Source organism: Canis lupus, chromosome 16 (assembly GCF_011100685.1).
Source record: "Canis lupus familiaris isolate Mischka breed German Shepherd chromosome 16, alternate assembly UU_Cfam_GSD_1.0, whole genome shotgun sequence".
Taxonomy (NCBI): Eukaryota; Metazoa; Chordata; class Mammalia; order Carnivora; family Canidae; genus Canis; species Canis lupus.
In genome coordinates, this window is record NC_049237.1 from 60,239,413 (window position 1) to 60,264,300 (window position 24,888).

Here is a 24,888-nt window from a genome sequence, read left to right on the forward strand (position 1 = left end):
TCCCGGGCTCGGGGCATCAGCTCTGGGGAGGCCTGGCACTGCCGTCTAGGGAGGCCGGGGAGGGATGTGCTGACACAGGCTATGTAGCCCCGGGCTGTCTCCCTTCCCGGGGCCCCACCCGATGCACCCACCAAGCGAGAGGCCCGCCCTGGGGTGACGGAGCCAGCAGGGACCCCGCCCTCCCCACCCACTCTGCTGAGGCTGTGGAGGCTGGCGTCCAGGTGAGTTCCTGGGATGGCCCGCAGTTACCCCTGGGTGGGGGTGGGCGCAAGGGGAGGCCAGGCGGGCACCTCTGCCCCTCCAGCCCTGCTCAGAGCCCTCCACGCCTCTCAATCCAGGGTCAAGGGTTAGGTCAGCAACAGCCAAGGAGCACAAACCAGCTTCTGGGGCAGAGGGCAGCCGAAGGACGCGGGCACCTGGCAGCTCTTGAGCCGGGGTGGTGGCGGGCGGCTGGGGGGGGGTGTCGGGACGGTCAGAGTTAGGGGTTTAGAGGTGGGGTCGCTTCTAGGGGGGGAAGTGGACAGACACGTGTCAGCCTGAGTTAGTCTGGAAACCGTCTGTCCAGCTGGGGCCTCGCTGTCCACACGAACCTCTGAAGGTCCAAAACACAAATGGGTTCCAAACACCAAGGTGTTTCTTTTTTCCCTGATTCTTTGGAATTAGAATACGTAACGGGTCCTCCAAAGGAAGCACGTTCTTAGCGGTGATGAGTGACAGGTCAGGCTGGAGCCTCCTGCCGGGGCAGCCGGGACACCCCTGCCCCCGGCACACCCGTGTGCACGGCGCCCACGGGACCCCAGCAGCACTCTGGGCAGCTCTGCCCCAGTTCACGTCTGCTCACAGTAGGACACTGCCAAATACCGAAACGGGATCAAGAAAAGGCTTCAGAAAGATCTATTTCTAAAACCATTAGTTCTGATAAGAGCGTGCACTGGGGACCTTCTGGAGGGTGAGCTGCCGATATTTATCAAGGCCTTATCATTTGGTAAGTCCTCGGTCTCAGAGTCTGTATTATAAATTATCTATCTTACAGAAATAATCTGAGATTAGAATAAATGTTTTAGAATATAGGTTTTCCAAATTATAATAGTTTTATACAATGAGATACTAAAAAAACCATTATTTTGTTGAAGCTTATTCAATAATTTGGAAAGAGGTTCCTGACATAGTAATAGTGTTTTTAATTGGTCTTTTCACACTCATTAAATAAAAAACTAACACATACTGGCGAGGATGGGAGGGACTGGAACCCTGGCACGCTGCTGCTGGAACATCCCACGGAGCAGCCAGCGTGGAAGCTGTGGAGGCTCCCAGATGTCAGACAGCTCCCGGCCATCCAAGGCACTCCAGCAGACACCTGCACACCCGTGCACGTGTGCAACCGTAGAAGTATGCAAGTGTACATATGCAACCCCACAAGTCTGCAACCGCACGTGTGCAACCCTACAAGTGTACAGCCGCACATGTGTGCAACCCTAAAAGCGTGCAAGTGGACACGTGTGAAGTCCCATTAGTGTGCAACTGCACATGTGCAACCCTACAAGCATGTGAGTGGACATGTGTGCAACCCTACAAGTGTGCAAGTGGACACGTGTGAAGTCCTACCAGTGTGCAACTGCACGTGTGCAACCCTACAAGCGTGTGAGTGGACATGTGTGCAACCCTACAAGCAGCATTATTCACAACACAGCCCACGAGTCCACGGAGAGACGACGGACACATCAGATGTGTTCTGTACAGACGACGGGACGTATCCAGTCTGGAAAAGGACAAACCCTGGCACCTGCTACGCCAGGCCCGACCCTGAGGACACTGCACCCGGTGCAACGAGCCAGGCACCAAGGGGCAGGCCCGGTGTGGCCCCATCACGTGGAGTGAGTGTTCAGGGAGGACGGAGCCTCACAGGGGGATATGGAAAGTTCTGGAGACGGGTGGTGTGGTGGGCGCACAGCAAGGTTGTGAACGAACGTCACGCTGCCGAACCGGACACTGAGAGACGGTCGGAGCAGTAACGTCGCACAGAGACGGACGTGCCGCGTGGCACTCGGGGCTGCCCCGAGGGACGGCCCGTCCTCCGTCTGCAGACGCTCCTGTCGGCTTCACGGCCATTCTGCTGTAGGCACATGTTTGTGGGGCGTACGACTCCCAAGGTTCGTGTTGGATAAAGACGCACGTGCAACTCCCGTTTCCCGCAAGTGAGCAGAATTCACGGGACAAGCCCGTAGATACGGGCCGGGCTTGGGGCGCACAGAACCCCAGCCCCAGGCACCAGGCGGCCGCTCACCGCTGAGCGCCAGGAAACCGGTGGAGGCAGCAGCTTCCTCACGGGAGCCACGCGCTCACGTGGGCGAGGGCAGCAAGGTCTCCGGCAGGAAACCCAACCCGGGCACACGGCTGTCCAGATGCAACTGTCGCCGGCGCTTCAGGTTCCTGATGGCCCGAGTCGGACAATGGGAAACCCCCTCCAATGAGACACACGACGCAGAACGATGGGGGGAGGCTCCCGTCCGGACTCAGGCACAGAGGAGACCGCGCCGGCATGCGTCTCCTTGGCACGGCGGGCACCCGGGACCCCGGCCTCTCCCGGAGGTGACGCGTTATCGCTGCGGAATGCTGACATTAGGGAAGATGCCCCTGGAAGTGACGGCACAGACGCCGCTTTTAAAAAAGGCCTGATGACGCCCGGCCCCGCGGGACCCACGCACGGGGGCCCCACAGGAGGAGGTGCTCACGCTCTGGACCCCTGACCAACCCGCGCCGACAGGTACGTGCACTTTGTGGGCTTGCACGGACGTACGATGACACGTGTCCACCGTGACGGGGTCGCAGAGAAGCTTCATGGCCCTGGGGACCCTCTGAGCCCCGCCTGCTTGCGCCCCTCCCCCAGCACCCCAGGAGTGCAGGGGCCTCCCCACCTGCCGGCCAAATGGCTTCACGGGATGCTGGGTGACGTCCCCAAAGCCAATGCCCAGGGGTCACTGCCGGCTGGTCCCCAGTGACCGGGCTGTCGTCCACTGCCCCGTTTACCCTGTTCAGCGCGACCTTCCTTGGCATCAACAACACTGCGCGATCCTGGCTTCCTCCTACCTCACTGGCTGCTGCTCCTAGTCCCTCTCGGGGACAGAACTGTGTGCCCCCCAAATCCTAGCTGAAGGCCGAAGCCCCAGAACCTCAGAATGCAGCCACGTTAGGCGGTCACCAGGGCAGCTCCTAATGCAGCGTGACCGGTGTCCTTGTGAGGAGAGGATGTCAGGACACGCACGCAGAGGGGCGACCCCAGGAGGGCTTGTCTGTGCAGGGACAGCCGGCGTCTACACGGCAAGGAGGGAGGCCTTGAGGAGCCCACACTGCCCACACCCGGACCCCCGCTCCCTGCCCTCCAGCTGCGACACATGCAGGCCTGGCCCCGTCCCTGGCACTGGGCTGGCTGCCCGAGCCGACTCCTCTTCCCCTGCCGGATCCCCTGCCTCGGCCCCCACACGAGAGGCCTGCCCGGGGCCTGGGCCTTCATCGGCACAAAACCCACCGTCTACACCAGACCCCCTGCCAGAGCTTTGGACTCGCATCCGAGGAGCCCTGCGTGGATTCCCACGAGGCCCCTCCGACTCGGCCCTGCCTCCATCCCTCCCCATCCCTGCACACTCGGTCTGCCCAGGTCCTCACGGCAGGAACCCAACGATCACCCGGGCCCCCACCTGCTGCAGAGCCACCAACCAACCCGCAGTGAAGTCCTTCTGCTTCAAGCACCCGGGACCTCCCCTCCCCGACTCCTGCAGCGTCCACGGACGGACACCACACCAGGTACCCCTGCTCTCAGTCTTTGCAGGTGCCTCCAGACCTCGGGCCGCACCTCCGACTCCCCTGGGGAGCCCCGAGCCTGCCCTGGGTGACCCTGGGACCCCGAGCGCCCTGCTCATGGTCTGTCTCCCACGAGGGAGGACACAACATCCCTTGTGCATCGGCGCGTCCCCTGGCACCACACAGGCTCCCCCCGGCGCTCCAGGCAGAGGAGCCAGGCTGGCCCTGTGGTCTACACCCCCGACAACCCAGGGGTGCAGGCAGAGCTGCGGGCCACGTCTGCCACGGCTGCGTCACACCGTGTGGCCGACACGCTTCCAAGGAAAGAGAATCCACACCACGGATCTCGGGAAAAAGATCTGAGTTTCCCCTGAACTGCAACAAACCCTAGGTCAGTACAGGCTACGGGGTCCCGGCTGGGAAAGCAGAGGGAGGGAAGGAGGGAGGGAGACACCACAGGCCCCCCCACCCCCCCTCCCCGCACACGTCGGTCTACACCACTGCCGCACGGCCTGGGCTCAGGCTGGGCCCCTCACACCTCAGGGGACGGGGGACGGGGCTCCGGAGCTCAGGAGCATGGTCGGGGGTGGGGGAGGCTGCTGAAAACCCACCGCCGGGTTGGCAGACACCCCGCGGACAAACGAAGGCGTTGAGGAAAAGGAAATCAGGGAATACTCATTTTTAAGCTCAGAGATGGAGGCTGCAATTCCGTCCGTGGGGCGGTTACGACCACACGTGTCAGAGCACAAGAGTACTCCTGCTGTAATTTGTGCCATTATTAGAGAAGAACAAACGTGCTCTGCAAAGCAGCAGGCACCGAGGGGCCATCACGGCCACCGGCCTTCCCGGCCTGATCCCGGCTCTGGACGTCGGGGTGGCGGCCGCGCAGACAGCGTGGGACTGGGGGCTCCGTGCTCCGCCCCCCGGGAGCGTCAGCCCCTCGCCGGGTCCACCGAGTGCCCGCGACGGCCACCACCTGCCGGGTCCAGGCTGCGCACGAACTGCTCCGAGGACGGGGGTGCGCACCTGCACAAGCCCTGCGGGTCAGCCCCTCGCCCCGCGGCACCGGCCTGCCTCTGCCCCGACAGGGAACGTCCATCTGGGGTATGTGGTCCCGCAGACAAGACAAGCCAAGAGGAGAGACGGGATCCGCGTCCCCGTGGGGCCGGGAAGGTCGGACCTGGTCCTTCTTGCCGCCCCTGTGCCCCAGGGCATCTGGGAGCAGACGCTTCCGTCGCGGGGGTTAGAGGTGACCCACCACAGACTCATCCGAAAGCGCTGCCGCCGCTGTGCCCAACCCGACCCAAGAGCACACTGCCTAGACCCGGTGCCCGTGTCAGCAAGAACCGCGCCGCTCTCCTCTCTACGCTGGCCTGAATCCACACCCGGTCACAGGCCACACCACACATCAGCCCACGGAAATGGGGACCCCCGTCCACACTGCAGGCACAGGCCGCACCCCCAGGGGAACCGGGAACCCACGGAGGGTCCGTCCAGCCCCTGCCCCCGAGCCAGCTCCCAGCTGCGAGGGCCCGGCCGTGGACGACGCCCCGGGGGGACAGCTGGGCCCCAACACTGCCAGGCCTGCCAGTCGGCCTGCTCACGGCTTTGAACGGGGCCGCGTGGGGCGCCAAGGGGGACAGGCGGGCGGAGGGGACGGCGTCGGCGTGCGGGGAAGGCGTGATGCTTGTGCCCGCGGCCCTGCCTGGGGCCTCTGTGCTCCGGGCCTGGTCCTGTGTCCCCTTGAGGACTGCACCGGGGGACCTGAGACGTGGCTGCCCCCGGTGGGCCAGCTGCCGAGCAGCCCGCACCGAAGCACCATCCCCCTCCCCTTCTACTGCTGTGCTGGGGCCACGTCCGGCCTCCCCTCGCAGCAGGCTCCACGGGGACAGCCACCCCCTTCCCGTCACATCCTGCTCACCACGTCTGGACGGCCTCCTGACTGGACGCTCGCTGGGCCGGCTGGCGGCCCCTGGTGCCCTGGGCTTCAGGCTGTGGCTCCCGGGTCCGAGGCCTTCCCCCAGGGTCACCAGCTCTCCTGCCCAACCCCCAGCCGCTTGCCCGGGCCCCTCCCCGTCCCCGACCAAGTGCAGAGGTGCATCCGGCGGGCGTGCAGATCCACAGGGTGTCACTGTCAAGGCCGGGTCATGCCCAGACAGGCCCCAGCCAGCTCTGGACACCCGCTGCCCACATGCCGGGACCCACGGAACAGGGGAAGAACAGGTTTGGGTTCCCTGGGCTGCAGAAAGCAGGTGTCGCCTGCAGGGTTTGAGTAGGTTGTGCGTCACCCTTGTTCCTACAAACAGAGGTGCAGAAAGGGCCCTGGGGCTGTGTGCTTCCGATTTTCTCTGACAGCTGCCAGGCGCCCACACCTGGAACACCGCTGGGCCCCGCCCCCCACAGAGGCCGTCGGCACGGCCGGACAGAGAGCAGGGGCCGGGGCAGGAGCCGGGCCATCACCACGGCGGCAGCCCCACACCCCACCGGCCTCCGCCCACGGGAAGGCCGCGGAGCCAGACCCGCCGGGCGCGCAGGCACAACAGGGACAGCAGTGCCTCCTCAATCAACACGATCAGAGTCAGGCCTGCCCTGGAAGAGCCCAAACGCCGGCTTACACGCGGACCAAGCCAGCGGCAAGGCGCCGCCGAGGCCCCCCGAGCAGCCCCCCGGCCGTGGCCATGGCCGAGCAGGGGAGCCAGCCTACACCAAGGTGCCCGCAGAAGCCAGGCCGCCCTCCGGCACACCGCCCCTACCCGGGGCTCACAGCTCGGGCCACGTCTGGGAAGGCACGCAGGAGCCTGTGACCACGGAGCCAGCTCGCCGGCTTTCGGGAATAGCCCTGTCACCGCGCGGCTCTGCGCTGGAGCTCATCTCTCCTGGCAACCAGCACAGGCGGGACACGCGTCCCCTGGCCCGAGCCCAGATTCCTTTTGGGATCAGCCCTAGATCAGCCCTACCCACAGGCTGCCCTCCTCCGTCCCCAGGTAAGGCTGCAGCCCCGAGCACCACCACCGGCGCAGGGCGGAACGGGCAGGGCAGAGCCAGGGGCCACGTCTCCCGGGCATGCGCCTGCAGAGAGGGACAGGACGGTCTCTGACCCACACGGGCTCCTTCCAGACTGTGGCTTCCCCATGCCTCGAGGTGTACGGGGCACAGGCGGTCTGTCCAGGAAGCCTGGGCTGGGGCCCTGGGAAGGCCCTGCCCTGCGAGCAGGGGGTGACCCCACCAAGCCCCCCGACGCCCCACCTCAGTCGCCCCAGCAGCAGCTTCGCTCTGGTGAGGGGACGGGGCAGACAGACGCTGGGTCCACACTTGCCGCGCACAAGCCCAGGGTGCCGGGAGGCAGACCTGAAAACTGCCTCCTGCCCCCGCAGGTGTCGGGAGCAGCCGAGGGCCCTGCGCAGCCCGTCCCGAGCAAGTCCACCGCCCGTCACCAGGCGGGCCTCCGACGGTCGGAGGGCGGGGGCAGTGCTCGCAGGGCGCCCGGGGCCGGCAGGCAGCCCAGCCAGGTCACCCCAGAGCGAGGGGGGCGCCGGGCGGGCGAAGGGCCCAGACCCCACCCCTCGTGCGCCGCCCAGACCCTCCCGGCCCTCCCCGAGGACGCCCGTTACCTGCGGGAGCGGGGCCAGGTGGCTCTGGCTGGTCCATGGCGCGGCGGTGGGAGCCTCAGTCCTCGGGACCCCTGGAAGGAAAGACACCGCGGTCACCGTGGGCAGGCCAGCGCCCTCAGCTCCACGGGGCGCTCTGCAAGGCTGAGGTCCACCCCCAAGACCTCTACATCTCCCCTGAAATCACACCCGCGAGCACAGGGAGCAGGGTCCCCATGGGCCGACTCCTCCCGCCTGTCAGGACGGCCCCCGCCTCGTCCCTCAGCCACAGCTTCAGCCGGAGAACCCCCTGCCCGGGCCCGGACGCCTCCTGTGCTGAACTGCAGGGTCCACGCCAGGTCTCTGCACCCCTGACTTTCTTTTCTTTTCGTCTCTTTTTTGCACTTTCTGTTTCCCTATGTGCTTTCAGAGGAAAGGTCTGCGAATGGGTGTGAAATCGGCCCAGTCACAAGGACGTTGGTCTCCGGCTCCGAGGGGGAGGATCCCCGTCCACCAGGCCAGCAGCACTGCCCCCCTGCCGGGCTTCAAACGCCCAGGCTCTGAGGCAGCAAGGGCACCATGAGGGTCAGCGCGGCAGGGGTGACACCCCGGCCCCCACCCGCCCACGGTGCACAGGACGGCGGGCAGGAGCCGGTGGGGTGCCGCTCCAGGTCCCCCGGCAGCAGCCCGTCACGCCGACCCGCCCTGCCAGCTCTCTCCACCTACGGAGACAGGCGCTGCCCTGCAGCCCTGCCCCGGCCGCCCCCCTGCCGGCTCCGTCACCTCACGCCTCCGTGACACGGGTTCCCCTATAGCTTCACAGCATAGAGACCGAGGTGTGGAGGGCTTACGGGAGCCCACCCTGGAGGGTCGCAGGGCAGACAGGGGCGCCCACACTGGGGCTGCGTCTCGGATCCCCGCCCTCCGCAGGCCGCCGGGAGCCGCCGAGCACAAGCCCCTCACCGGGAGCACGGGGACGGCAGCGGCGCCGCACCTGAAGGTGGGGGCACTGGTCCAGGCGCACGCCCCGTCCTCCGCGCTACCAGGGCCACCCCTGCCCTCACCAGACTTGACAGGACGGTACCCGGTGGGGTCAACAGCGAGCACGGCCAGACACCGCTGTTCCGTTCCCAAAGCACACAGCTGGACACGCACGGACAACGGCAGCTGTGGGAGGAAATGACGCAGCCGTGGCGTCTCCGGGCCACAGGGCACGGACCTCAGCACCCGACACTGTGCCCACCGCTCCACACGTTCAGCTAACGTCCAGCCACGTCCACCGTGTTGGAGGCAGCGAGCGTGTGGTCTGCAGGAACACACTGTGCTCCGCATGGACGGATGCAGGACGGTCCGCCTCTTCTGGGACAGAGCCCGACACCAGGGCCAGGGCGCCCGCCAGGCCCGCGGGCATCACGGGGGCCTCAGAGGCGAGTGGAGGGGACACCTCCTGCCACCGAGTCATCTCCCAAGGCAGGAGTCCAAGAGGCTCCAACATGAACGCGCCTAGGCCATGAGCTTGCAGACATGACACGGAGCCAGGCCGGCAACGGCATGGCGCACGCACACGAGCACATCGAGGATGCTGGGTTTGCTCTCGGATGCCAGTGTCACAGGGAAACGCCTGGCCGGTCCCCACGCCGGATCTGGCCCCTCCCGGTGCGCCTGTCACGACCCTGCAGGCACCGCAGGGAACAGGAAAGACACGACACATCCGCAGGAAGACGGGACAATGGACACCACAGTCACGAGAGGAAGTGAGGAAAGAAGGGAAACTGGTATTTTTAGCAATCGGACAGGTGAGGACCAGTGTTTGCAGCCACTTAACATTCCTGCCGCGGGCCAGGGGAACAGACACCCTACATTTTCTCAGCTGCGTGCATGACACCCCCAAGAGCAGAGCCCAGGGCCAGCGGGGTCCCCAGCTCTGGAGCAGAGCAGAGCTTTCTACTCAGTACGGTCTCAGCGCGGCTTCTGCTGGGGCGTGAGGCCCGCTGGGGGCACAGCCACGAAGCGCTGTCCCTCCCGTCAGGACCAGGCGGGGCGCTTCTGCCTGGGCTCCTCCGGGACCAGCCCGGCGCGCACCAGCCTGACTCCGGCCGCCACACAGCTCTTCCTGCCTTGACGCGATTTTCTCCTCTCTCCTCACACTGTTTACTCGCCTTCAACGCTTTTTTCTAAAGACCACGGGGTACAAATTTCATTAATGCTGATTGTCTGGACTTAAAACACATAAGAACACAGCCCAGCAGAGCCTCCCTTTCCCACGGATGACTCCGGCCCAACACGGAAGGAGCCACGTAGGGTTTTGCGACTCCGCTGGCCGACCCCGCAGGGCAGGTGCGTGTGCCAGGCCGGTTCTGAGCCAGCCAGGGCCCGCTTCGCCACGTGGCCGAGCGGGGAACCCAGCCCCGGCGCCACCATCTGTGCTCTGGATCCCTGAGGAGCGGCCAGCAGATGACCGCGTGCCCGGTGAACATTTTTCTCCCCAAATCGGCGTCTGCGGGAAGCTGTGCTCCTGAGAAGGGACCTGTCCGGGCAGCCGACACGCACACACGACTCCGCTCCTGCATTTCAGAGGCCGGCGTGACTCGCCCCAACAGCCCGCTGGGCACCACAGATGTGTTCTGCACCCCTGGCCCCTTCAGGCCTCTCGAAAACCCCGCTTTCCCGCAGCCAAGAACGCACTGCTCTGCACCATCTTCGGGTGGTGCCTGACTCCGTCCCCGGGTACCCTCTGCGTCAGCGCACAGGGTTCTGGGAGCCGTGCGGCTGCAGCCCACTCTGCCCAAGAACGACCCGGGGACAAAGGACGAGACTCGCTTACACAACACTGTCCTCCGACCAAGGCTGCATGACATAATTCCAGTCTGTGCTGTGTCACTGCTGTCACTTTCCAATTTAGGCATCCTAATGAAAGATTGCGTTATGCACCCAGATTGTGGTTTTAAACAAAAAGATGACGCACACGGTCAGAGCAGCAGCCGAGAGGCTGAGGACTGCAGGACGCTTTCGTGGGACACGTCTGGAGGCTGTGAGGCTCCGGTTGGTATAAGACGGTTCCCAAGGCCAGGGCAGCCACTGAACACCCCAGATCACGTTTTGTGCTTTTCACACCACCACAGAGAGAGACCTGACCTTTACTCCCATGGCATTTTTTTCTTGCCTCTTGCACCACGCATGGAGATGTGCAAGGTGAACATCCAGGGCAGGCGTGCAGCCGGCTGCTGAGGCGTAGGAGGACTGGTGCTTCTCACAGCCCGTTCTCTGGGACCACAGCTGCACTCTGAGTCCTGGCTTCTGAGGGAGGGAGGACACTCGCCACCAAGGTCCCTTCCACTGACAAGGGCCGGGGGCCTGGATGCTGGGGACACCCTGTTCTCCCAACCTCTGCCTGCAGTCCGTGTCTCTGTGTCCTCAGCTGGCAACCCTCCTGCAGGGCTGCTGGGCCGGAGAGGACCCCAGGTCCCTGAGGCCAGGCCACCACCCCGAGGGGACATGCTCACGCACATCAGGCTCAGTTCTGCAGAGCACACAACATGTCATGCACCGGATGGCTCCCTAACATCCACCCTCCAGACTCCCCACAATCTGGGTGGCAGGTGGCTGGGCCTGTGCGCGGCCCAGATCCACCCAAGCCCACCACCATGGATCGCACCAGAACCAGAGCACCTGCAAAGACATGTCAGAGGCACACGGCACCCTGTGGCCTAGACCAAGGGGCTGGCTTGGAGCATTAGCGCAGACACTTGCTAGAGCAAGGAGCCTCAGGGCCCCAGTCCTCATGCCTAAGGGGAGATGATGCCAAGGACAGAGCCTGGGGTCAAGGGGGCAGGGAGCTGGATGCTGAGCAGTCAGTGTGAGCCAGGAGCTCCCGAGGACCCACAGCAGGTGCACGAGTCTGGGCCTACCTAAAAGCAAGAGCCTCTAGATCAACACCACATCAGCAAGGCTCACCATCCACAGAGACCACAAAAGGGAAAGCACACCAGGCCTCAGGGCTCACACCTTGCTGGGACGGCACTGTCTAAGTTTAATCCAGTTCCACGGCGGACCCCCTGCACTGAACATTTTCAGAGACTTAGGCAGTGCTCACAAAAGCAAGGAAGGAAGGAAAGAGAACCTTCCTGGATGCATGCAGGGGACTTAGCCATCTGGGACGTCTCCCCTGTGGTCACCGTATTTTACTGCCGGTGCCGTGGCGAGGCATCATGTCACTAGGGCTACACGGGGGCGTCTGGTGTCCGCGTCTGACTATAAGCAACGTGCTCATGTCAGACCAACGCCGATGCCCAGATCTCCTCCCCTCCTTCACCCAGGCCCGAGAAGAAAAAAAAAAATTAAAAGAGAAGCATATTCACTCTGTGTCAAGGGCCATTAGGAAACCTCCGGCCACCAGCTGTCAACCAGCTCTTTCCCAAACAGCCAGGGTCCAGGGAATCCATGTGAGAACCCCCCACCCCTGCCCCCACCGCCCCTCAACCCAGAGGGTGTGCTCGTCCAGCCAGAGGCTGGGACAGGGCATCCCATGGGCTATCCCCAGCTCGTGGTCCTGCCATCGCCACGCTGGCTGCAGATCTGCATAAACCCACTCTCCCACGTGCCCTGCTTCCTCCCAGCCACAGGGAAAGGACACATCTCTTCCCAGCAAGCAAGTGGCTGTGGAGCATGACGATATCCAGCCTCCAGGAAACAAAATACCACGCCGAACAGAGTCCTGGGGCGTCAGGCAATGACCTGGTGAGGCCCCTAGGCTGCCAGGGTAGAGCAGAGGCCATCCAGCAGGGACAGGCCTACCTCAAAGCCTCAGAAATGGAGCCCAGCTCACAGGACAGGGAAGCCACGGGTACCGCTGGGCCCAGGCGCTTCCCACACCTGCGCTCTCAGGCCCTGCCCATCCTCCAGGCCCTCCCGCCCCGCTGCCTGGCCCCTGTAGCTCAGCACACATGTCCCCCTGCAGGGCCTCCGCACCCCTGCCTCCTCCCCCTGCTCCTGGGGGCGTCACACCCCTGCCTTCTCCCCCCGACCCCCCAGGGCCTCCGCACCCCTGCCTCCTCCCCCCCACCCCCAGGACCTCTGCACCCCTGCCTCCTCCCCCCACCCCCAGGGGCCTCAGCACCCCTGCCTCCTCTCCCCGCCTCCAGGGGCCTCCGCACCCCTGCCTCCCTCCTCCCCCTCCACATCTGCTGAGATGAATTCTTCTGTATGTCCACCTTCTTGTTTATTGCTCTAGTCTCTACATTCCTCCTAACCCAGTCAGGACAAGAGCACCATCACTTTTTTCTAGAGAGAGAAAGAAAGGCAAGTGAAGGAGCCCTCCCCCACTGAGCCCACCCCAGGGGAATACGGCTCAGGACAGACACCACCACGGAGCCTGTCCACAGGGGCTCACTATAAAAGCTGCCAGCCGCTACACGCTGGCTTCTAAAGAAGGAAAGCCCGTAACCTCTAGCTAATGCCCGAGTCATACCCTGCACACTTGTGGAGCTGGAAAAACATACACCTAGTTATTATTTAGGGCCTACTACCGGAACAAAACCCAGAATGTAGTTCACTTTCAACAAAACTATGAGGACGGAGGAGAGAGGAAGGAAGAAGCAGGGAAGGGGTGGGGGGGAGGAAGGAGGGAAGGGGAGGAAGTGGCAGTGGTCAGCAGCTGGGTGCAGCAGGAGCTCCTGGCTGGTCAGTGTGGGCAGCCAGAGACGCAGGTGGGGAGGTCGCAGGACTGTGAACACTAAGGACCTGTACCCTGCTCTGCTGCCCCTCCTGCCCTCACCTCTCCAGGGTGCACAATGCCTCCCCCCCTGCCGCTCACTCCCACTGGCCTCTTCTTCTGTCTCTTAAATACCCAAACCACAGAACTGGATGGGCTGCTTGCTGACTGGCGGAGTCTGGGATGCAGGATGGATGGGGGCCTGCCCTGCGTGGGGTCCACACGGCTCTGCCAGGAGCAGCGAGGCTGCGATCCTCCTACCCTCCAAGGATCAATTTACCAAGAGGAGACTGACAGAGGGCAAATGCTTCACCACCAGAGAGCACATCCCCCGGAAAGCTCCTAGAGGCCTGCCCACGGTGAACGCACAAACGTGGGTCATCTGAGTTGGAACAATCCAGTTTTCTCTAAACCTCAAAGTCACCTGGACAAATGCATGGAGGAGTAATTTTGTCTTTAACAGACAATGTATTTGAGAAATGTTTTCATTAATATTACGTTCATAAAACAAAAGAACAGAAAGTTACTCCTGGAAGGAAAGAAACGCTACACTTGTCTCTGCTTCTACTGAAAACATTCTGTGCCCCCCAACCCCCACAGTCCGACAAGCGTCCCTTTCTCTAATTCTGGGGCTGATCCCCCTCCTCAGCTCGTCAGGCTCCCTGTGATCCCCCACATCACCCTGTGTGCCTGCTCCAAGCACAGCTACAGAGCATCCCAGGAAAGGGTCAGCTCAGGACGTGACCCAGACGGAAACCCCAAGTCCCTCCACTAAGACCCACATGCCTAGAGATTTCCTGCAGAAAGTAAACTCCAACTTTAAAAATCATCCTCTCTGACAGGGACGTCGGGCCTCCAATGGCAGTCCCCTGGGAAGCCCCCGGGGCCTGAGTCTGTGCCCGCTCTCCCCACAGGGCAACCACTGAGCTCGGGGGCGAGCCTCCTAACACTGAGGGGCTGGCCCCAGACTCCCAGTCCTGCAGGGAGGGTGTTACCACAGGAAGCGTTGTCCTGATGAGGCTCCCAAAGAGAAGAATGGGCGCCGTGCAAATGTGTTATTACATGAGTCAGATCCAGAATAAGTACCGTCACCCCAGAGCACAGTGAGCCTCTCTCCTCACACACCAAGGGCAGCAGGGGAGCCTGCTGGGGGGTGGCCCAGTCCCACCTGCTCCCTCCCTCCAAGACACGACCCCCCCCCCCATCCCGTGATGTCAGGGCTGCCCACCTGCCCAACACTGGCTGAAGCCACACTGTGGACCCCGGGAAGAGGAAGAAGAGGGTATCCAGATGGCACTGTCACTTTGCCCACACAGCAGTCCTGTAGCAGGGAGGCAGAAATAGAGCTGGCTAAGACTCTGCTAGGACAGAAGGAGCCCAGAGCTGGGGAGAAGAGAGTACTTCCCAGAGGAAGACTGAAAGCAGGGGAGCAGGAAGCGAGGAAGGCCCCATTACAGAAGGAGAGACAGCTCACCTGCCATGGGACCGGTGAGGGATTAGTCACACAATTGGTACCCTAACAACTTAATGTTTATCTTTTTGGCAAACAAATGTGGGTACTGGAATGACTTTGAAATCTGGATTAGACATCATTAGGGCATCCTTATGTAGCCTCTGGAGTCCATCTGTCCTAGGCTATAGGAAATTTCACGTTAAGTCCTGATGGAGTCAAATCCTGAAAAGTGAAAGCATCCAAGTTATTTCACTTGGGAATTACTGATATGTCATCATGATGTTTTAAGTATATGAGCATTTACTTTCAGTTCCAATAAATATTTTCTGAAACCCAAAAAAAAAAAAAAAAAAAAAAAAAAAGGACCCCCATTCAGGACAGGGCTTCATCCTTGGCTCAGAGGGGATCCACAGCGGGGTTCAGTCAGGTGACTGATGAGATCAAAGCTGCCTTTTGAAAAGGTTATTCTGGAATCAGGGTGCATGGGGCACTGGGGCAGAGGGCCAAGGGGATGAAGGGCAAGACTTGGGAGGCCACAAGGCAAGAGCAGAGGCTCATGACCATGAAGATGATGATGATTAGAAGACTAAAGACTCCTTAACCTGCAGCCCTCCAAAGTGGTGGGCATCTTCTCCTTGAACCCCACCAAATCTTAAGGTAGAGTAGGTGTGACAGATGGTCCAGACAGAAAATCAATAAGGAAACATTGGCCTGAAGTGGCACATTAGACAAGATGGGCTCAACATACATAGGACATTCATTTCAAAAGCAGAATATACCTTCTTCTCAAGTACACATGGGACATTCTCCAGGAGAGTGCATGTTAGGTGACAAAACAAGTTTCAATAAATTTAAGAAGACTGAAATCCTGTCAAGCACCTCTTCCAACCACAATGGTATGAAACTAGAAATCAATCCCCCAAAAAATGAGGAAAAACATAAATATGTGGAGATTAAACAATATCCTACTGATTAAGCAATTAGTCAAAGAAGAAATCAAAAGAAAATTTTAAAGAATACTTTGAGACAAAGGAAAATGGAAACACAACACTCCAAAACCTATGGGATGCAGGCAAATCAGCTCTGAAAAGGAAATTTGTAGCAATAAATGCTAAAAATGTTAAGAAACAAGAAAAATATCAAATGAACAATCCAACTCTATACTTGAAGAACTAGAAAATAAAGAACAAACTAAGCCCAAAGTTAGCAGAAGCACAGAATTAACAAAGATGGGGTAGGACAAATAAAGACAAAAAGACAATAGAAAACATCAATAAAATGAAGAGCCAGTTTTTTGAAAAGATGAAACTGAAAAGCCTTTCACTAGACCTACTAAGAAAAAAAGAGAGAGGACTCAAATAAAACGAGAAGTAAAAGATGAGCCATTACAACGGACACCACAGAAATACCAAGGATCACAAGAAACTAACATGAACAATCATAAGCCAATAAATTGTACAAACTAGGAGAAATGGAGAATTCTTATAAACAACCTTCAAAGACTGAATCATGAAGAAACAGAAAGTCTAAACAGACCAATTACTAGTAAGAAGACTGAATTGATAATCAAAAATCTCCCAACAAACAAATAGGCAAGGTCAGATGGCTTCATTGATGAGGTCTACCAAACACTAAAATCAGAATACCAATTCTCCTCAAACTCTTCAAGAAAAACAGAAGAACAGGAAACACTTCCAAATGCATTTTAGGAGACCAGCATTACCCTGATACTAAAATAAGACAAAGACAATACAATTAAGGAAAATCACAGGCCAACAGCCCTGATAATCAAAGATTTAAAAATCCTCAACCAAACAGTAGCAAACCAAAATGAGCACATTAAAAGGATCAAACACCATGAGCAAATGAAATTTATTCCAGGGATGCAAGGATGGCTCAACATCTGCAAACCAGCCAATGAGATGCACCACACTAAAAAAAGAGGATAAAAATCATAGGATTATGATCAATGCAGGAAAACCATTTGACAAAATTCAATATCCATTTATGATTTTTAAAAAAGCTCTCAACAAGTGGATCTAGAGGAAACTTACTTCAACATAATAAAGGCCCTACATGATAAGTCCACAATGAAAGGCTGAAAGCTTCTCCCCTAAGATGAGGAACAAGACAAAAATGTCCTCTGGCCACGTCTACTCAACATAGTACTGGAAGCCCTAGCCTCAGCAATTAGGCAAAAAAAGATATAAAAGGCATCTAATTGGTAAGAAAGAAGCAAAACCGTCATTATATGCAGACAATATGACACTATATATATAGAAAACCCTAAAGAGGGCAGCCCCGGTGGCACAGCGGTTTAGCACCGCCTGCAGCCCAGGGCGTGATCCTGGAGACCCGGGATCGAGTCCCACGTCGGGCTGCCTGCATGGAGCCTGCTTCTCCCTCTGCCTGTGTCTCTGCCTCTCTCTCTCTAGCTGCGTCTCTATGAATAAATAAATAAAATCTTAAAAAAAAAAAAAAGAAAAGAAAACCCTAAAGACTCCAGCAAAATAAATAAATAAATAAATAAAGGTTAAAACTAATTCAGTAAAGTTATAGGACACAAAATCAATGTGCAAAAATCTGTTGCATTTCTATATAAATTATCAGAAAAATTAAGAAAATATTCTCATTTACAACCACATCCAAAAAAAAGTCTAGGAATCATTTAACCAATGTAACTAAAAACCTATACAATGAAAGAAAAACCTATACAGATGAAAGAACTTGAAAAAGATATGAATAAAGAAAAAGATATTCTATGTTCATGGATTGAAAGAACATTGTTAAAATGTCCACTGACTTCAGAGCAATGTACAGATTCAACGCAATCCCCATCAAAATTCCAATGGCGTTTTCACAATAGAACAATCCTAAAATTTGTAGAGATCCACAAAGACCCCAAATAGCTGAAGCAACCTTGAGAAAGAAGAACAAAGCTAGAGGCTCACACTTCCTGACATCAAACTACATTGCAAAGCTATGGAAATCAGTAAGATGGTTTGGTGGTAGCACAAAGACAGACACAGGACAGAACGAAGAGCTCAGAAATAAACTCACACACGTTCACTTCACTTACAACAAAGGATGCAGACAGGACAGTGTTCTCAACGAATGGTGCTGGGAACACTAAACAGTTACGTGCAGAAGAATCAAAGTGAACCATTACATCACAACATACACAAAAATTAACCTGAAATGGATTAAAGACTTTAACATAAGCTCTAAAACTATAAACACCTAGAAGAAAACAGTAAGCTCCCTGACGTCAGTCTTGGTGATGACTTTTTGAATCTGACGCCAAAAGCAAAGGCAACAACAGCAAAAAAAAAAAAAAACAAAAACAAAAAAAAACAAGTAGGACTATTTCAAACTAAAAAGCTTCCTCAGAGCTAAAGAAACTATCAACAAAAAGGCAACGTACCAAATTGAAGAAAGTATTTGCAAATCATGTATCTCATAAAGGGTTAATATGCAAAATACATAGAGAATTCATACCACAGCAACCAAAAAACAAATTTAAAAATGGGCAGAGGATCTGAATAGATATCTTTCTGAAGAAAACATACAGGTGGCCAACAGGTACATGAAAAGGTGATCAGCATCACTGGCCATCAGGGAAAGGCAAATCTAAACCACAGTGAGAAATCACCTCCCACCTATTGAAATGGCGGGTGTCACAACAATACGGGTAACAGGTGTCGGCAAGGATGCGGAGAAAGAGGAGCCCCTCTTGCTCTGTTGGGGGGAATGCAGACTGCTGCAGCCACTGGGGGAAAACACCACGGAGGTTCCTCAAAAAACAAAAAACAAAACTACCATGATTCAACAATCCCCCTTTTTGGTATTTATCCTAAAACATGAAAACACTACCTTAAAAAGACAATCTGCACCCCCATGGTCGCTGCAGCATTATCCACGATAGCCAACGGCGGCGAACAACCTAAGGGGCCACTGATGGATCCATGGAAAAAGACAATACAGTATAATACAAGCGCAGTGGAATATTATTCTGCTGTAAAAAGAGCAATTCTGGTATTTGCAGCAACAGGAGAGACCTGACAGCGACCTGAATGTGACCGACAAACAGAGAAAGGCAAGTACCATACGATCTCATCTTACGTGGAATGAAAACGGGCTCATACGTATAAAGAACAGATTGGCGGTGCCAGGGGCCGGGGTGGCGGCCGGGCAAAGGAGGGAAGGGTGTGAGAGAGCGGAAATTCCACGGGTATGAGACACAAGTCATGGAATGTTCTGTGCAGCACGAGACTCAAGCTAACCCTGCGGGATGATAGCAGGTTCCCCTAATATCCGAAAGTGCCGTGTTCCTCGGAAACCTTTCATAGCAGAAATGGTGTAAGCCGAACAGGAATTCCCATTCATTCATGCGGGAGAATCAGCGACCCCAAGATCACTTCTCTTTGGCCTCCCTCAGGCCTCAGGATGCAACTTGCTAAGAGGAGCCCGAAACGAATGGAGCTAAAACACAGCGGAGGCTGGGGACACGCGGCAAAGCTCCGCGCCGGAGGCCGAGCGTGGCTCCCAGAGAGGAGTCGGAGGGTGCCACCCGCCCCCCGGGACTGGCGCACTGCAGAACACCCCGACGCGATTTCCACTTGGCTGCTGTTTCTGAGGAGGGCAGTCCTGTTCGGATTCCTTCCGGTTAGGGAAACCAGGGGACAGCGTAGATCTTTCACAGGAGCCACGGGGCTCGCCATGGACTTTCCGACAGCGGGGGTACGGGTACGTGAAAGCCGCTACGGGAGCAGATGTTCGATGTTCTCCCAAACAGAACATCAGCAGAGCCAGCGTGAAAGCCACTTTACTTGGCATGTCCCACACTCACTACCTCCTGCCACCAGAAACCCCTTCCCCTCGCTCAGGACAAAGCAACCACAGCTGGGGGGCCCCGATCCCTCCTCTCTCCTCTCGTGAGCCCTACCACCACCCGTCTGGTCCGCGCTGCATCCCATCTCTTACCTGAGTTTCTGTAAAAGCTCCATTAGCAACCCCCCTCGCCCATCCTCAACCCTCTGTCATTTCTTCTCAACACTACAGCCAAGATGGCCCAGTTAAACACGGCCCACGTGGTCACAGCCCTGCAATGGCTATCATCCTCTGTCACCTCCCTGAGCTCATGTCCTACCACTGTCTCCTTCTTGCTGCTCCTGGACATATCTGGTATGCTCCAGCCCCAGGGCCTTTGCACATGCTTGTCCTGCTGTTTAGGATGCTCCTGTTGCACTATCACTCAACTTCTTTAGATCTCGACTCAAGAATCACCTTCCCAGTGAAGTCCTACCTGACCCGTGTGAAGAACAAGCACTACAACCCCCTCACCTTCAGCAGCCCTGTCTCTTGATATTTGTACAGCAGTTATCGGTCTCCATGCCATCTTGGCAGAGGAGACACTGAGGCCTAAACGCATGGCTTAAGCACGGACTTGAGCCCTGGGGGAAAGGTGCCCCAGCCAGGATGCCTGAGAGCAGGCTTGCCCAGGGCCAAGCAGGTCAGCCCTCTGTATCCTGACCCCCCCCAGGAAAATGAGCCATACAAGGAATCCACCTACACATGAAACCAGACACCTGCCTCGATTACACTTCCTCTCCTTGCCTGCCATCCACACCCGAGAAAGCTGAACAGAGAGGCATCCCAGCATCCAGATCTCCGTCCGGCCAAGGTCCTGGGAAGTGCACTCCTCTCCCGCCGGCTCCAGCTACGGGGATTGCTGCCCCGCATCCTCCTGGGGGCGTGCGGAGAGGTGCACCTGTCCCCCTTTTCCGCTAAGTCATCGCAAGTCAGGCTCTGTCCGCAGATAATTCAGGAAGGAGCGTGCAGCAGTGCCAGCGGGCCGCTCACCCACCCTCCCACGGCAGGCCCACGCGGAATGAGACCTGAACTAGACCCTGGAGACCCGGCCCCGTGTGATCCTCAGAACCCACGGGCAGGAGCGGAGATTTCAGCTCCAAGGGAAACGTGGCCTGCTCCACGCAAAGGGAACTGCAGCGGCCAGCGTGCTGGCGGAACTCACAGGCCCACGCAGAGCACACCGCGTGTGTGCCTCTGAGGAGGAGGCCGCTCCCCACCACCCTGCCGAGCCGAGCTCTCCAGAACCAAACACGAAGCAACCTTCTTATCACTTGTGCAGCGAGGAGGGGGGGGGGGTCCCCGTCCGTGGGAGGCAGCAAGCAACAGCCCTCAAGCTCCGGCCTCCGATCAACTGGCCCCGCCAGGCCCAGACCCGCTCACCCAGGGAGGGAAAAGAGCCAGCGAGTTCTTTCCGCCCGTGCATGTTCTCACGGCCTCAAAAATGCTGTCCTCGTAGCCTTGGAATCCCCTGGGCTCGTCCCACCGGCTCCACACATACCCCTTCGGGACCGACGGCTCAGCCAACGCCCTAAGCCTCCGCGCCCCTCGCCCCTCCAGCGGCTGTTCAGAAAGGCAGAACCCGGCTCGATGGCAGAGCAGCGAGGGACTGACGTGCCAGAGCCTCGGGCCAGGTGGTCCCCGACACCTGCCACGAACCTTGGCGTCAGCGTGACCACCATGCTCTCCGCGCGCGAAAGCAAGCTCACAGCACCCCGCCACTTCCCCTTCCGAGAAACAGGGCGAAAGAAGAGAAGCAAAGGCTCCCTACGCACAGCAAGCTGTGATCCACGCTGGCTCCGGGGCCTCCCCACGCGGGCAGCTACAGGAGCCACGCCAGCGAGGCCGAAGGTCAATCATCATGCCTCCATCGGACTCTGCAGCCTTCCACTTGGTATTCCCATCTCAGAGCAAGTGTCCTAGTTCTTCCTTAAAAATAGTAACACCCTCGGGTAAGGGTCGGGCTCCGGCCACGGAGAATGAAGACATGACCTCAGCCCCCGAAGCAAAGCCCAGGGATCCCCACTCGCCTCACGGCGGCAGAGTTCCCCTCCCACGTGCAGCTGTCAGAGTACAGGGACGCAGACACCCTTCACCATTTCTTCTCTTCCTTTCATCACTTGCCCAGTCAAGCGGCAAGGGACTCACCGGGTGAAGCTTCCAGAGCCTAGGAGGGGCCAGCAGGGCAGCAGCCTCTCAGGAAAGCTAAAGGGGCTGATTTCCTTGGCGACCACGATGCGCTACTCCTCGAGCTCCAACACACACCCACCGCACCCCATGGCAGCTCGGAGGCTGTATTCTACTTTAAAAAGTAATTTCTAATATCACAAGGTGGTCCCTGGGAGAGAAAAATATTAACACTCAAAAAGATTTTTACAATATCTCAAAAACTCGTTTTCCCATCACTTAATTAAAATAGGAAATTAAAACCCAGAGATAGCCCCTCCCACCAGCAGGTACGATTCACTTGGGTGATTGTAAGACAACCAGGAAGGGATCCCTGAGTGGCTCAGTGGTTTAGCACTGCTTTCCGCCCCGGGTGTAACCCCAGGGTCCCGGGATCGAGTCCCACGTCAGGCTCCCTGCATGGAGCCTGCTTCTCCCTCTGCCTGGGTCTCTGCCTCTCTCTCTGTGTCTCTCAAGGATAAATACAGCAAATCTTAAAAAAAAAAAAAAAAAAAAAGCCTTTCCACAGACATTCCCTTCCAGCAATTTCATAAAGAGTAAACAGAAGCTCTGTAGGATACCCTGACTCACCCAGGGTCAGGCAAGCAGTTCCTGAACTCAACCAGGGCTCCTGACCCCAAGCCCTTTGATCCACCAGCACGCCTCTATCCAGAATTCCCAAAGACTCTCCTTCTGACTTCAACACAAAAGAAACTACCGAGAAAACAGGGCACCTCAAAATATCAAGAGCATGCATTTAGTCCAACTAGAAAGCCAAGCTCAACTTTTAAAAGGTAGGAAGCCATCTTGAATAATTTTGAATTTTCCCTCTTCCCTAGTTGTCACTTGTTTAATGGAAAGACCAATGAATTAGGAAAAAGCATCTCAAACGGCATCACCAAAGTCTGTATCTGATGACAGAAAGTTACTGTACACCTGACCCCAGATGTTGGCCACCAAATCCTATCTGAGGGCCAAAGAAATGCTGCCAATTAGATTTTAAAAACAGAAACAGTAAATCTCATCTTTGCTTTCTGATACTTATTTCCTATGTAACAATGTCCAAAGTGTACTTTGTAAGCAATAAATGAACAGTGAAAAAGTTATCCCCTGCCATGTTCCACCTGCAGGGAAACTATGTAACCCTTGCACCAAACCCAGAACACCGGCAGCTACTTTTTACTCTTTGGCTCAACTAGAGAAAAGACAAAAGCCCATGAGGTTTTGGGTTAATGAGAAGTTTTACCTCCAGCAAAAGTGAGTCACGGACATGAATAGCACACTGAGCCAAATACCTCTGTTTTTTCTGATTGTTGATTCCCTGTGACGAGCGGAATCGGGTGTTTATGTTGAGAATTTAGGGTCCAGAGGGGAGCGTCCTCGGGTGGGAGTGACCCACCTCCTGACCTGTGGCCTGCACACCCGCTTCGGTTTCTGGAGCAGTGATGCTCTGGGAGAAGGGCAAACACTTGCTTGGAAGCGGTAACTGCCTCCCTCCTAAAGCAGACCCGAGACTGTCTTCACAGGAGAGAAGTCGGGCTTCCTATCAACAGCTCAGCTCGCGACCGGCCGTGTGGCTGCGCCCAGACCCCGACCTGGCGGGCCTCCCGCACAGCCGACAGCCCCTGCTCATCACCCCGGGGGGGGGGGGCGCCGCTCGGGCCTCACCTGCACGGTCCTGGGCGCCGCTCGGGCCTGCTGCCTGCCCTGTCTGCCGCGGTGAGGACGGCCCCCCCTGCCGCTGGGGCGCTGCCCGGGGCCGTGCCCTGCGCTCCTCCTGGGGCACCAGGGACACCGGGCGGTCTGCGCCCCATCCCGCGCTCGTCGGGGCGCGCAGCCCAGAAGCCACCGGTCCCTGGGCTCCGGCGAGTTCGGGAGCCACGGCGAAGGGGCTTTGGGAGGAGCAGCTGCACTCGTCGGGGGCCCCGCGTACGCCCGCCCCGCCCCGCCCCCGCCCCACCCGGCTCCCGGCTCCCGGCTCCCGGCTCCCGCCCGAGCCCCCCGGAGCCCCTGCGCGCCCCGCCCGCAGCCCGCACTCACCCGCCGGGACCCGCCCGCCGTCCCTCCGAGCGCCCCGCGCCCTGCCCCGCCGCCGCCGCCGTCCAGGGATGCGCCCCGGCCCCGCCCACACGGCGGCCGCCCCGCCCCCGCGCGCTGATTGGCCGGGCCCGACGCCGCCACGAGCCCATTGGACCGCGCGCCTGCCCGTCCCCGGCCGCGCTCCGCCCCCACGCCCGCGCATTCCTGCGGGGCCACGTGGCCGCCCGCGGCCCCTCCGGAGCCCAACGCCCCGCCTGGCTGCGCAGGCGTGGGGGGGCCCGGGGCAGAGTCCTCCCCACGCGCGGGCCTCCCGCGGATCCTCGGGCTTGCCCGCGTGGGCTGCGCAGTGAGCAGGACCCTCCCCCCGACCCGAGGCCGGTCCCCGCGGACCCTCGGGCTTGCACGCGTGGGGGGTCGTGGGCAGGACGCCTCCCCCGCCCCACCCAGACAGGGGGACCTTCTCGCGACCTTGGGGCTGTGCACACGTGGGGGGTCGTGGGCAGGACCCCCCCCGCCCAGACAGGGGGACCTTCTCGCGACCTTGGAGCTGTGCACACGTGGGGGGTCGTGGGCAGGACCCCCCCCCCCGCCCTGCCCAGACAGGGGGACCTTCTCGCGACCTTGGAGCTGTGCACACGTGCGGGTCGTGGGCAGGACCGCCCCCCCCCCCCCCCCCGCCCCCAGACAGGGGGACCTTCTCGCGACCTTGGGGCTGTGCACACGTGCGGGTCGTGGGCAGGACCCCACCCCCCCGCCCAGACAGGGGGATCTTCTCCCGACCTTGGGGCTGTGCACGCGTGGGGGGTCGTGGGCAGGACCCTCGACACGCTGGCGGGTGGGGTCGGGGTCAGGACTTCGCGGGCTGCAGGCCACCCCCAGAGCACCGCCCCTCCCTGGTGAACCGGTCCTGCCAGCAGGGCGGTCCTGGCTCCGCTGGTCAGCTGCTCTCAGACGCGCCCAGGCTTGGCCTCTAGGAGATGCAGTGATTTCACACATTTCCCAGGCAATTTGGGGATCCAAAGAGTAGTGCTCTGGGGCCGAGAGCCTCACCTGCGGGCTCACCCCGAGTGGCTGGTGCCGCCGGGCTCCCAAGCACCGTGGCCTCCGGGTCTGTTTGTGGCGAGGACGCAGCACAGGCTCAGATCCCCACCCACGTCCAGGGGACAACGCCCCTCTGTGCTGTTGGTGGGGTTAACAGGCAGCATTTATAATTTAAAAAGACGGATTTTTGTTATAATGACTTCTGAAGGGAGGAACGTGGCACA

General features: G+C 58.6%; 1 protein-coding gene across 4 annotated transcripts in view; it reads right to left on the reverse strand.

Moving 5' to 3' along the window:
• The window catches only part of ARHGEF10 (Rho guanine nucleotide exchange factor 10), an 89,360-nt gene extending 65,678 nt beyond the window's left edge, over window positions 1-23,682 (reverse strand). For 3 of the 4 annotated variants that reach the window (XM_038560553.1, XM_038560552.1, XM_038560549.1), the window contains exons 1-2: window positions 23,624-23,682; window positions 7,410-7,480 (exon numbers count right to left, since the gene is read on the reverse strand). In XM_038560553.1, the coding sequence (XP_038416481.1) occupies window positions 7,410-7,446 (37 nt within the window). In that variant the 5' untranslated portion in view covers window positions 7,447-7,480; window positions 23,624-23,682. Of the gene's footprint in view, window positions 1-7,409; window positions 7,481-23,251; window positions 23,316-23,623 lie in introns of those variants that run through there. The other variant, XM_038560551.1, reaches the window with a different exon arrangement.
• Window positions 23,683-24,888: the final 1,206 nt, after the last annotated feature.